Source organism: Alexandromys fortis, unplaced genomic scaffold, assembly GCF_014885135.2.
Source record: "Alexandromys fortis isolate MF-2015 unplaced genomic scaffold, M_Fortis_MF-2015_v1.1 scaffold_60, whole genome shotgun sequence".
Classification (NCBI taxonomy): Eukaryota; Metazoa; Chordata; class Mammalia; order Rodentia; family Cricetidae; genus Alexandromys; species Alexandromys fortis.
In genome coordinates, this window is record NW_026067946.1 from 5,638,832 (window position 1) to 5,651,834 (window position 13,003).

General features: G+C 43.6%; 2 protein-coding genes across 2 annotated transcripts in view; one reads left to right on the forward strand and one right to left on the reverse strand.

Annotated features, from left to right (window-relative positions):
• Positions 1-13,003, reverse strand: part of LOC126505971 (dmX-like protein 1) — a 1,144,103-nt gene that overhangs the window by 209,484 nt on the left and 921,616 nt on the right. The gene's annotated exons all lie outside the window — the stretch shown is intronic.
• The window catches only part of Dtwd2 (DTW domain containing 2), a 39,082-nt gene continuing 32,889 nt past the window's right edge, over positions 6,811-13,003 (forward strand). The window contains exon 1 of the mRNA XM_050149223.1: positions 6,811-7,138. Within this exon, the coding sequence (XP_050005180.1) occupies positions 6,921-7,138 (218 nt within the window). The 5' untranslated portion in view covers positions 6,811-6,920. The remainder of the gene's footprint in view (positions 7,139-13,003) is intronic.

A 13,003-nucleotide genomic window follows, 5' to 3' on the forward strand; every position in this document is an offset into this window, starting at 1 on the left:
GAGAGAGAGAGAGAGAGAGAGAGAGAGAGAGAGAGAGAGAGAGAGAGAGAGAGGGAAAAGAGAGCGAACTCAGGCCGGAAGCTGAAGATCAGCCTGCCTCAGCTGATGGGGGGGGGGAGTGGGCGTGGCTTGTCTCTTAAAGGGACCAAAACCATAACATTCCCAGGTCTTCCTTATAATAAAAAAGATTAGATCTCTTAAAGGGACCAAAACCATAACAGTGGTGGTGATAAAAATATCCACTTTGTCCAGGTCCTTTCTTTTTGCATCCTCTGTATCTCTTTCTCATGTTTTGTTGTTTAAGGTGAGACTTCAAAGACTGTACTGAACAGGAGTGGAAAGAATGGGCATCCTTTTCTCAACTCGAAGTTTAATGTAAATGCTTTGTGCTTTTTTCTATTTAGCAAGATCCTGGCTGTGGGATTGTTGTATCTTGTCTTTATTATGTTGAAATGACTCCTACATATCCCTTGATTCTTTGGGGCTTTTAACATGAAAGGACAATGGACTTTCTTAAGAAACCTTTTCTGCATCTAATGAAATATTCATGAAGTTTCTATTTTAAAATAGCTGTAAGATACTAAAGTTCCCCTGTGCTCAGGGGCCTAAACCAGCACCAAATCTGGCCCTACCTGGAGTCTGCTGGTTGTTCTGAAGCTGCTGGAGGATGGAGAACTCTCCAAGCACCAGTAATTCTTACCCTGCTTCAGGACTGTCCGTATCTTCAATTTCAGCCCAAACCACTGGGCTGAGGATAGGTACTCCCACAAGTTGGAGAAACTAACCTGGAGAAAATCCTGTCTCCATGCCGGGTCTGCAGCTTTTCTGAAGTTGCTGCCAGATTCCCTTATGGGTTTTACATTCTTTATCATTTATTTGTTTTGTGTGCTGCAATAAGTCTTCTGCAAGAGTCATCTATTTTGTTTCACTGATTGATTTTAATTATAATAGCGCCATATGCACCCTTATCTGGGAAGAGAATAAAATGTTCCCTGGAATTGTTCAACAGGCAGTGTTATCTAGAAGGGATCCATGGTATTGAAACTTACCCAAGCCCTGAATTTCTGAAAAAGAGACAAAATTAAATCCTACAAGATTTTATGTTTAACAAAAGAGGCCTTCTTTCCCACATAATGTAGATAAGCTAATACTTCTCTTGTTTCCTTAAAAGGCTAGACACTACACCCCCAACCAGAGACTCCCTCATCTTCTTTTTCCCTCCACTTGATCAACACTATTGGTAAGGCTCTTGACTAAATTTTAAAAAGATTTACATGTTTTATCTTTTATGTTTGTGTGTGTGCACTGAGTCTAAGCCTGTGCGTCACGGTATACAGGTTCCCATAGAAGCCAGAAGAGAGCATTAGATCTCCTGGACCTGGAGTCAGGGCAGAACCTGGCTCCTCAGCAGGAGGAGCAGGTGTGCCACCAATGCCCGGCTTTCTTGGTTTTCCTTTTAATTGAAAATTCATACAGCATATTTTGGTCGTGGTTTCGCTTCCTCTGTTTCCTCCCAGGTCTACCACACCTCCTCATTCAACTCCAGATCTTCTTTCTCTCTCTTTTAGAAAGCAAAGGCAAATAAAAAAAGAACCCAAATAAAGCAGAATAATAAATAAAACAGCAGAAAAAGCACAAAAACACCTGAAAACACAAAATCAGGAACCATAGCACACAAGCGAAAGGCCAATGAGATAGAAAAAAAAAGCCCAAACAAAGCAATGCGAGACAAACAAAACAACAAACAAACAAAAACATTTGTGAGTTTGCTTTGTTGGCCATCCACTGCCGGGCGTGAGACCTGCTCTTAAGCGTGGTTATATACCCAAAGAGAATTTCAGTGAGTTTATTTCAGAGAAATAAGTCTGTCTATTGAAAAAAAAAAACCTCATTTTTCCTTTGAAATTCATTGCCAGTGGGAGAAAGCTTCTTAGATGGATCATACCCACTTCCCCCTTGGCACTAGGACCCAACCTGGCTTGAACTTGTGCGGGTCTTACGCATGCTGCCATGGTCTCTGTGGGTTCAGATGTGCATTAGTCCTGCTGTGTCTGGAAGAAACTGTTTCCTTGGAGTCATCCATCCTCTCTGGCTCTTAACATCTTTCTGCTTTCTTCTTTGCATAGCTCCCTGAGCCCGGAGGGGTGGGGTTTGATGAAGACATCCAATTTAGGACTGCGTGTTCCACAGTCTCTCACTCTCTGCACAGTGTCCTGGTGTGGGCTTCTGTCTTAGTGCCCATGGACTGCAGGAGGAAGCTTCTCTGATGGCTGAGACCCACCTGAGTCCTGGTTCAGTGTGGCCCATGTTCTTTGCTACCAAGCCACTCTTTAATCCCTCAACTAAGGTTTTCTCTTTACATGCTGAAATTTCATTTCCAGCGTTTGTTTGTTCCTTTGCACAGATCTCTGTCTTGCTTGAATTACTGTTTTATAGTAATTCGTCTAGCTATTTGTATTCTCTTTGAAGTTGCTGATCATGAAAATAATTAATTCTTCTATTCTTGATCTGTCCTTTCATCTACTTTGATAGCTTTTGATCAGTTACAGTAAAGTTAAGAGCTTTTGGAGGGGTCATGTTACTTTTTTTTCATATTTCTTGTGTTTCCATGATGATATTTACAGATTTATTGTATTTGATGAATCCCTTCCACTTGCAGGTTTGTATAATGTTTTGAAGTTTAGGAAATGTCTTATTTTTTTAGGGTTCTATTACTGTGATAAAACATGCTGACCAGGCTGGGCGGTGGTGGCGCACGCCTTTAATCCCAGCACTTGGGAGGTAGAGGCAGGCAGATCTCTGTGAGTTCTAAGCTAACCAGGTCTACAAGAGCTAGTGTCAGGACAGGCTCCAAAGCTACAGAGAAACCGTGTCTCGAAAAACAAAAACAAACAAACAAACAAACAAAAAACCAAACCAAAACAAACAAACAAAAAACCAAACAACAACAACAAAAAAAAAACATGCTGACCAAAAGCAGCTAGGGTAGGAGAGGGTTTATTTCATCATACACTTCATTGAAAGAAATCAGGGCAGGAACTAAAGTCGAGATCGTGGGCTAACACTGCTTACCTGGTTCTTACTGCTGGCTTGCTCAGCTTGATATCTGATATATCCAAGGCCCAACTCCCCAGGGATGGTACCACCCACAATGGGCTGGGTAGGTCCTCCCACATCACTCAACAATCAAGAAAATGCTCTACAGACTTGCCTATAGGCTTATATGATGGAGGCATTTTCTCAATTGAGGTTCCCTTTCCCCAAATGACTCTAGATTGTGTCAGGTTATCATAAAAGTAGCCAACACAGTAGAGATAGACTCTAAGTGTGAAGTCTCACGGGAACTGTTGAGAAGAGCTGACCCGCTTTCTTTCTAGAGTCAAGAAGTGATAAACTACTCGGTTTGAGGAGAAGGATCTGGTAGTGGAAACTAGTGCTTTAGAAAAGAGAATCATTTTATCAGCTAGCTCCACTGAACTTGGTTACATACAGGGCTGCAGATTTCCGACGCTCACTCAGTGGTGGCTGTTTGTCCTCCACCTCTTTTACAGTATTGGACTCTTCGAGAATGCTTCTATACCAGGAATTTCCCATGCTTTTGCTTTCAGAACTTCATAATAAAAGGAATCTTTGTGTGGATTGTTACATACTGATATTTACAGTATCAGAAATTGAAGTGGAAATTTCTATACTCGTTAATTTTAAGATAGCAGTATGATATCCATTATATGATAGCAAAATATATTTTCAATGAAAAGTCTGTGAGAAGAGTGGTATTTATTTGTTTTACAGATCTCTGGAATGTCTTTTCGCATTCTGCTATCTATGTCTACATTCGATCTTTCATGCTTTGTTATTTCCACTCACACATACATAAACAGTTTGGCATGAAACAGATATACTATAGAAAAAGCACGTCTTTTTAGATAATTATATTATGAACCTTGTACCAAAATTTTAGCATATCGGTGAACTTGTCCTGTTCAGTTAATCCAAATGCATCGACATGTTCTGTGCTCTGAAAATGAGAGAAAGAAAAGATTCTGGTAAGTTATTTCTACTCTGGTAAAATTCCCCACGGTGGTGTTTTCAAACACAAGCAAAAACAAAACACAACATATAAGGCAGGAGTGGAGGCTAAAACTAGGATCTCAGCTCCTGGGTAGCCTCGACTACATAGGACAATTATGTCTAAGAAAATAAGCAAGCAAGCAAGCCAACAAAGAAACTGGCATTCATTTACTATCCCTGAAGCAATAACTATTGCCTTCATAAACTAGAAACCCAAGACCAGTAACCTTTTTTTCCCCTTTGGAATGAAACCTCAGTTCTTCTTTTCTGGCAGAAAAGCCTGGTTATGGTAAGTAAATTCCAATAGTTCACAGCCTTCGTGCTCACCTGGGTCACATAAAAAGTGCCAGATTCTGTTTAATCAGGTTAAGACTTAAGATATATTGAATAATCGCGAATGCCTCGCAGAGGATTAGAATCACCCCGAGACAGGCTGGTATAGCGAAAACCTTGCAGGTTTGAAGCTGGGCAGTGCAAACTTCCTGCGTGGTGCCGACCTTTCTGCAAATGCAGGGTCAGCTCAGAACAGTGGTTCTCACTTTGAACTGGAGGCAGAATTCTTGGGAGTGTTGATGTCTACAGGCTCTGGGGCTCTCAAGGGACCCCAAAGGAAACTAGACTGGAAACATCCTGTGTTAGACTGCATTTCAGTTCTCACCCTGGTCTAAGAGAAGCTGTTTGTAATGACATAACCGACTTTTATTTCACGTAATACTTACTTAACTATTAAGTTATTCACTCAAAGATAGTTACGTCAAGATAGAAAAACATGCTTCTATTGTTATAAGGCTACTTAATTTAACAATCAAACAAACAAAACAAGAACTCTTCAAGCAAATAAATATGCTTCCCCATAAGTCCAAGCATACAGGATACATGAAATCCTGTAGGCAAATGTTGAAAATTACATCTGTGAGCAAAAGGCATTAAGTTTCCAAGTGACTGTAGCATAGAATTTCAAACAAACTTTAAAGCAAAATCACACAGGCAGGCAATTGGAGCAGACCTACAAGGAAAATGAAGCAGAGAAATGGGGCCGCTCCTTGTAGAGCTTGCTTTTCTGACCTTTCTCATCGCTGCGACAAACTATCAACAAGAGCAACTTCAGGACGAGTCTACTGTGGCTCACAGCGTGAAGGTCCAGCTCATCATGGGGAAGACAGGGTGACAACTGGACACATTTCAGACACAGGACATAGAGAGATGAATGGTTGTGCTCAGCTCCCTTTCTCCTTTTCATTCAGTTCAGCATCTCAGCCCAAGACTTCTCAAGTAGTGCCACTCCCTGATGCCCAAGCATTTAAACATATGAGCCTCTGGGGCCATTCGCATTCAAACAACCACTTCGTTCCTTAGGTCCTAGCCTTTTCCAAGCAGGTTACTGCTGGATTTGTGTTACCTTTGTGCGCTCCATGGTGGTCACTACACACATGGGTTTCTTTGAGGTGCTCCAGGTCAGGGTTTGAAAAGACAGGCATAAGGGTGTATATTCCACTCCCCTGAGGGCATCAGATACCTGTTTTTGATCACATCCCTTCTCATGGAAAAGATTTAATAATTAGCTTGTTTTGTTTCAAGGTGTTGCTGAGGAATCCCAGAGCTAGCCCATGCAAAGGACACGTGTCTGCTAAGCCTATGTCAGCCCCTGAGAAGCTTATGTGCTTGTTTATTAACTATTTAATTTTTTATTCTAGTTAACTACTGGGAAATTGGATTTGTAGAGATATTTTTCTTTCAAATATAGAGATGAAGCAGGACTCATCCGTGGCAATGGTATAAGCAGAGCAAGAAACACGGAGAACTGAATGGGGCAGAGGTGGTGACACAGATGGTGGCTGGATTCTGCATCCTTCGACGGTCAGAGCCAGGGACCAGGTGTGGGTTTCTTGAGAAAACCACCAGCTGTTAGCATACTGTGATCTGCTGAGAGATCAGCAAAATTACCTTGCTTTCCCCGCCCTGAAATGAGAGAGCCGGAACATCCTATGGTTTAAACCTAGTCAGTAGAGAATTTAATTCGTTAATTAGAAATAGCTGGTCCTCCGATCTATCCCTGTAGCCAGGAATCTTTATTTTCCGATTTATCCTCCTTCCCTTCCTACAGTGGCTGAGTTTCATTCATATCATAATTTTAACACAAACGCGCCAGCTTTTTTTTTCTACTACATCCATTCACCAGGTGGACTGTCCCCTTCTTTTCAGGTTATCCCCCAAATAAAAGAGAGATACTGTTTTCAGGGTGAGAACTTCGTTATAGCTAGTGCTTGTGTAGTGTTTTCTCAACCACACAATGTGTATCGTAACCACTGTTCGATTCCAGGCGGTTTGGGTAAACACAGCACTGGGATCATACAGTGTCAAATGTGAACAAGGCACGGGACACAGGAGATCCGAGTTTATACTGGAGCAGTTCCTGGACCAGTTTTCAGCGGTTCCGACAGCTCCTTTGCAGCTTTTGGCCATTAAGGGCGCGAGTGGCCGCAGGGTTGAGCGCGCACACGCCCTAGAATCCGGCTCTGCTGCCTAGAATTTCACGTTATCCTTTAAACACAGAGAATGGCGCTGATGTTCGGGGTCTGGGTAGCTTCTGGCGATGACTCCTTTACTTGTCCCAGGAAACCTATACTAGCACAGCCACATTGCCACGCCTTCCCTCCTACCTATGGGTGAAGCACCCTCGCACTGACCAATGAGCTCCTTCTTTTCTGCAACGGGGCGGGACCTCGCGGCACCTCTGAGGCCCGCCCCTTACGTGACGTGCGTGCGTGGCGCGGATCGCTTTCTTCAGCGCGTGGCGCCCCCCGGAGGCGGCGGCCCCTCAATGCGACGGCTTGACTGCAACACCAGCCATGGAGCCGCAGGAAGAGGCGCGCACGCTCGGGGCGTCCGTGCCTCGGCCTGCTGGGGCCTCGGGGTCGCCGACGCGGGGCGAAGAGGAGCGGCCGGAGGGCAGCGCAGCGCCGGTGGCGGCTCCCGCGGGCGAAGAGGGCGACGGCGCGGGAGCCGACGGGCTGTGGGGACTGCCGGTGGAGCGCGCCGAGCGCAGGCCCGAGTGCAGCCGCTGCAGGTGAGCGTGGGCGGCCCGGGAGCTGCGGCGCCCTCTGCCGGCCAGGCGGACTCCGCGCGCCGGTCGCTGCAAGAAGTCTTTCACCCAGGGCCATGATGATTATTTTAACCTTTCTGCAAGACTTAGTTCTTTGTTTGTTTGTTTGTGTTTTCATGGCAGGGTTTCTCTTTGTAACACAGCCCTGGCTGTCCCGGAATTCGCTTTATAGACCAGGCTGGTCTCGAACTCAATTTAGATTTGCCTGCCTCTGCCTCCCGAGTGTATGGTTTAAAGCGTGCACCACTAAGCCCTGCAAGAGTTAGTTTTTTCCCCCCAAGAAATTTAAGAGTCTTTGATAGATGGAACTCTCGAGGCCTAATGACATTAATACTTAACGACGCTTAAGTGGGCTGGCCATCATGAAATGAATCGGAGGAGAATAATAAAGGGACTGCTTGGATTGAGAATTTTGAATTTATTTATCAGTGTTTACTGAAAACCAGGTTTGTTAGCTGAGTACTTGGGAAGTAAAGGCAGAAAGGTCAGAAATCCAAGGTCATTCTCAGCTACCTAGCAAGTTGTAGGATAGCCTGAACTATATGAGACACCTGAATTTTTTTTTTTTAAACTGAATTTCTGTGTGTCTGCCGCATGCTGGCTGTTCTGGGTACGAGGAATGTATTGAGGAAAAAAAAAATAAATCAGCTCTAGCAGAGAGTTTCTCCAATATAGCTGATTATTCTTTGGGGGCCACCTCAGGTGTGCTTCAGCTGCGTGACTTGTGTCTTCTGCTTATTTAATCGCAGAATTTAAGGAACATTGCTCCTTGCCGCTCGACTGATGTCCCTGGTTCCTGAAAGGTCTTCAGCTGTCACCCATCCCTGGTGTCCTTTTTAATCATTACATACTGGCCAGCCTTGTCTTATTTTAGTACCTGAGGCCTTCAGCTTAGAAGGGGGAAACTTTATTTGGGTTCAGGGTCTCAGAGTTTGCAGCCCATAGCTTGGATGGTCGTGTTGGGCCTGCGGGCCTGCATAGGTCATTGTGCACAGAATACAGGAGGCCTATAGAAAGGGATCGGATGCCCCATGTCCCACTGAAGGCATTTACCAGATGACCTAACTTCCTTCCAGTCATCCCCACCTCCTCAGTAATGCCATAAGTTGACATATGGACAGTTGGAAGGGGTGTTTGGCAACATATTTCAGATTCTAACTAAAGCTCGCCTCTACTTCCCTAGCGTATAATCACTCTGCAGTTCGCCATTGGGTCATATAGTTGCCCTGAAATGGCTTTCAGTATAACACCCGTAACCTTCGCGAGCTAAAACCCAGTGGATCGTTGCTGTATTACACAGTAGATGAGCTGGCAGCTTTCTGGACACACTCTTTCACACACACTTTCTTTGGTTCCCCTTGGATTTAGATGACTTCTTTGGCCCAGTCTCCTTGGCCTATCCTTCTCAAAGTCTAAATGTTGGGCCTCTCTGCTGGGAGCATGGAGGTCCTTCAGCCCACAACCAGGAGTGTGAAGCATACAGGATTGTCTTCTCAATGAAAAAAATGTAAAAACTGTTCTTCCATCCAGAAGGCTGGGAATTGGAGGTGATTAATAGCATGGTGATTTCTGTTATCTGTTGAGTCAGGCCAGATCAAACTCCTACAACCAGGGCCAGAGGTGGCTAGCAATCTAAATGACCCTTACAGCCATGGGCTCCCCAAGGTCCCACAATCAGGACCAGAGATATCTAATAGTTTAAGAAACCCTTTCTAGTATCTGTATAGCCAGAGGCTCCACCAAGAGCCCACAGTCAGGAACAGATGTGGTTAATATCCCAAGTGACCTCTGCTCTTTGTATGACCAAGACCTGGCCAGCTGCTTCCGTAGGCCCTTAAGCTAGTCTAGGTAACCTATCTCTAGAACCCATCTTCTTGAAAGAAATGTCGCGATCCTGAATCAAATTTTGATGTAATAACGCTTCTTCATACACCAGAGACTGTATTGCGCCAGGAAACCTTTCCCCAAATTATACTGTGTTTAAACTTGGCTTTAGACTCCCCAAAGTCTTGATCCAGGTTGCCGAAGTTGATCTACACAAAGTTTTCATCTTCGCCTCCTTGCAGTTTGCTTTCCTGCCTGCCTGATACCTGCAGAGATCCCTCACTTCTCCAGAGTACTGATTCTAAGTCCTCTTCTCCTTCAAGCTCTTCCCGCTTCCCACTGGTGATTTACCCAATTTCCTAGGAGAGTACCATGTTTTCTCCACCCTGGACCTTTCTGAGCTCTAGACCTACACATTTGCTTATTACTTTCTGAGTGCTCTGCTAATCACTAACAATGAACCCAGGTTCATTTTCTTACTAGATACAGATAATAAACCAGCAAGCAAATGAGCTGCAGACTAGGGGGCAGGCAATGTTGGAAAGGAATCGAGATGATGGGAAATAGTTGAAATGGCGTTAGGAAAGCTCTCGTGGGTGAGGTGACAAAGTAGGATGCCTTACTACTTGAGCACTTGGGATATTTTATGTTGCATGTTTTGACTTTTTGCCAGAGGTTGGCTAGTACAAACTCAGAGAATGGATCTCGATTGTAGGATATCCTTTTTCTAGATGCACTTACCATTATGTGGCCTGCAGTTTTCCAGCTTTACAGTAACAGAAAAGCAATATGCATTCAGTAGGAACTGGATTTCAGACTTCGTATTTTATCTTTTCTTGGATTAGCAGTATGGCTCAGCGCTCTCTTGAGAAGCTGGTAAGCAGCTGTGAGCCGCAGTTCTGTTAATCCTACTGTCCCCACTAGCTAAATTATTTCACCTAAGTTATGTGTATCAGATACATTTTAACTTAATAATCTTTTCACTTCTCTCCCATCCCCGCCTTTTCAGCATGATATTATGTAGTCCAGCTCGTTTCCAACATTCTGTAGCCTAGAGTGCCCTTCCACTGATCCATCTGTCTCTCGCTCCACTTGTGGGTTGCTGGGGATTTTACCAAGGGCTTTAGGAATGCACCATCTGAGATACATTTTCAGCCCTTTTTGTAAATATAAAATCAAACGGATTCGTGACAACAATGTTTAGGGTAAAAATTTAGGTATTCCAAAAATTTAAATTTTTGTACATATAAAAATCATATTTCTGCCGGGTGGTGGTGGTGCACGCCTTTAATCCCAGCACTCGGGAGGCAGAGACAGGCGGATCTCTGTGAGTTCTAGGCCAGCCTGGTCTACAAGAGCTAGTTCCAGGATAGGAACCAAAAGCTACGGAGAAACCCTGTCTCGAAATAAAAAAAAAAAAATCATATTTCCAAGGAAATTCATTAATTTGCTTTTTCCTGTTTGCATAGAAAATGTGTTTACTCCAGAAGGTGGTTTGTTCATAATACATGAGCAAAGCAGATTTGTAAATTGTTATGTAAGCTAATCATATGTTCAAAGTTGAGCAAAGATCATACATGCCAAGAGACATTTTCCCTCTTAATCTTAATTAAATCTTTTGAGAGTGACCAGTTAAAAATGAAGCACATTAGCGCTTGCTAAATATTTGATTTACTTTCCCTTAGAAAAATAAGAATTACAGTATTATACTCAGACATTTTCTTCAAAGAACATCGAACCACATTAATCCCTATGTTAATTTGTCCCAAATTAATAATTTATAGTATTAGGTCCAAATCAGGAGCAGAAGGAGAGAGAGCACAAGCAAGGAACTCAGGACCGCGAGGGGTGCACCCACACACTGAGACAATGGGGATGTTCTATCGGGAACTCACCAAGGCCAGCTGGCCCGGGTCTGAAAAAGCATGGGATAAAACCGGACTTGCTGAACATAGCGGACAATGAGGACTACTGAGAACTCAAGAACAATGGCAATGGTTTTTTTTTTGTTTTTGTTTTTGTTTTTGTTTTTGTTTTTGTTTTTGTTTTTTCAAGACAGGGTTTCTCTGTGGTTTTGGAGCCTGTCCTGGAACTAGCTCTTGTAGACCAGGCTGGTCTCGAACTCACAGAGATCCGCCTGCCTCTGCCTCCCGAGTGCTGGGATTAAAGGCGTGCACCACCACCACCCGGCAGAAATATGCTGGGATTAATGGCAATGGGTTTTTGATCCTACTGCACGTACTGGCTTTGTGGGAGCCTAGGCAGTTTGGATGCTCACCTTACTAGACCTGGATGGAGGTGGGTGGTCCTTGGACTTCCCACAGGTCAGGGAACCCTGATTGCTCTTTGGACTTGATCGGGGGAGGGGGAGGGAAAAGGGAGGCAGTGGTGGGGAGGAGGCAGAAATCTTTAATAAATAAATAAATTAAAAAAATTTATAGTATTAGTAGTGCTTATGGAGTTAAGGACTATGTAATCAAGTAATATTTTAGTTTAAAATCTGGTATTATTTAAAGGAGCTCTTAAGTTATGAAGTAATTGAGAAGAAAATGTGTATGTGTGTACATATGCACACCCTGTCAGGCACGAGTATGGAGGAATGAGGACAACTTTGTTTCTCCATTGTTTCTCTCTTCCCATCTTTAAGTGTATTCCTGGAATCAAACTCGGGTCTGTAGGCTTTTGCAAGAAGAGTGTTTACCTGCTGAGCCCTCAATGACCCCAAAGTTCTTTTTGTACATTTTTATCTAGTAAGATAGCTTTGCGATTTGAATAGTGTTTTCCCTCTCTTGGTTTTAAGCTTCTTCCCCCAACCCCTCTGTGTGTGTACGTGCACATCTGTGGAGAATAGTTGGTCGTCACTGTGGTCCTATGCCAGGTTAGGGGCTCCTGAGCTGACAATGTAGGCTCAGAGGACTTGAACTCAGGTCTTCCTTCTGTGTGGCAAGTGCTTTACCCATCGACCTATGTCTCCCACCTCTGTGTTTTTGTCTTTAGACGCTGTCAGTGTTAGATGCTTAGTTCTGGCTTTCCTGGTTCTGTTGCTGCTGCACTGGTTGTAGAAACAAGGTGTTTCTTTGCCTTTTCTAATACATTGATTGTTTTCCATTCCTTTGGTTATGGCCATTTTTAATTATTTGAGATATTTATTTATTTATTTATTTCAGTTCTCTTACCAGGTGTTGGGATGACAGTTGTGTCCCACCATGCCCAGCTCATTATTGCCCATTTTAAGGGCAAGCTTATATCCTGAGTCTTCTTCCTGCCCATGGCCAGATTCTTATTTCTCCTGATGGCTTGTCCCTTTTATTTTAGGGATGCAGATTTAAAGGTAGTACTGGTAGGTATTTACTTTTTTCCTCTGCTAAGGTTTTTTCTTTGTTTTATTTCTGTTGGAAGCCTAATGAAAAGATGGGGAAAGAGAGAGCATTGGAATAGAGTGAGGAGAAGATTCAGGACCATTCAAGGAAAGAAATCTAGAAAAAAGTCCATCAGTACAGCACTGGAGGGTGAAAAAAGATTCTTGCTCTTGGAGTACACAAGAGTGAGTCCACGTGTGAAATCTCCACTCTCTCCTTGTGTCTTCCACCTGCCCTGCTTTTGAGCTCTTTGCCCACCTGACTGTGTCTGTTGTCTGTGGTTGAGTTTGGCCCTAAGAAAGGACTTTGCTCAATTTTTATTGCATAGCGTGGAAAACATGGAATGAGAGAGAAATGAGGAATGGTGTTTTACAGATTTTAGCAGAATCTTACAAGGAAAGAAATTATTTTGCTGACCCCCAAGTGACCCAGAGTAGTACTTAAAACCACAAGGAGTTGTTATTAAACTGTATCCACATGTTGCTTCCATATGGCAGATATTTGTTTTCTTTAAAATTACATTTGACCTGTTGGCTGCTTTCATCTCCGTTTCTGTCTCTCTCTCTGTCTCTCTCTCTGTATCTCTCTCTCTCTCTCTCTCTCTCTCTCTCTCTCTCTCTCTCTCTCTCTCTCTCACACACACACA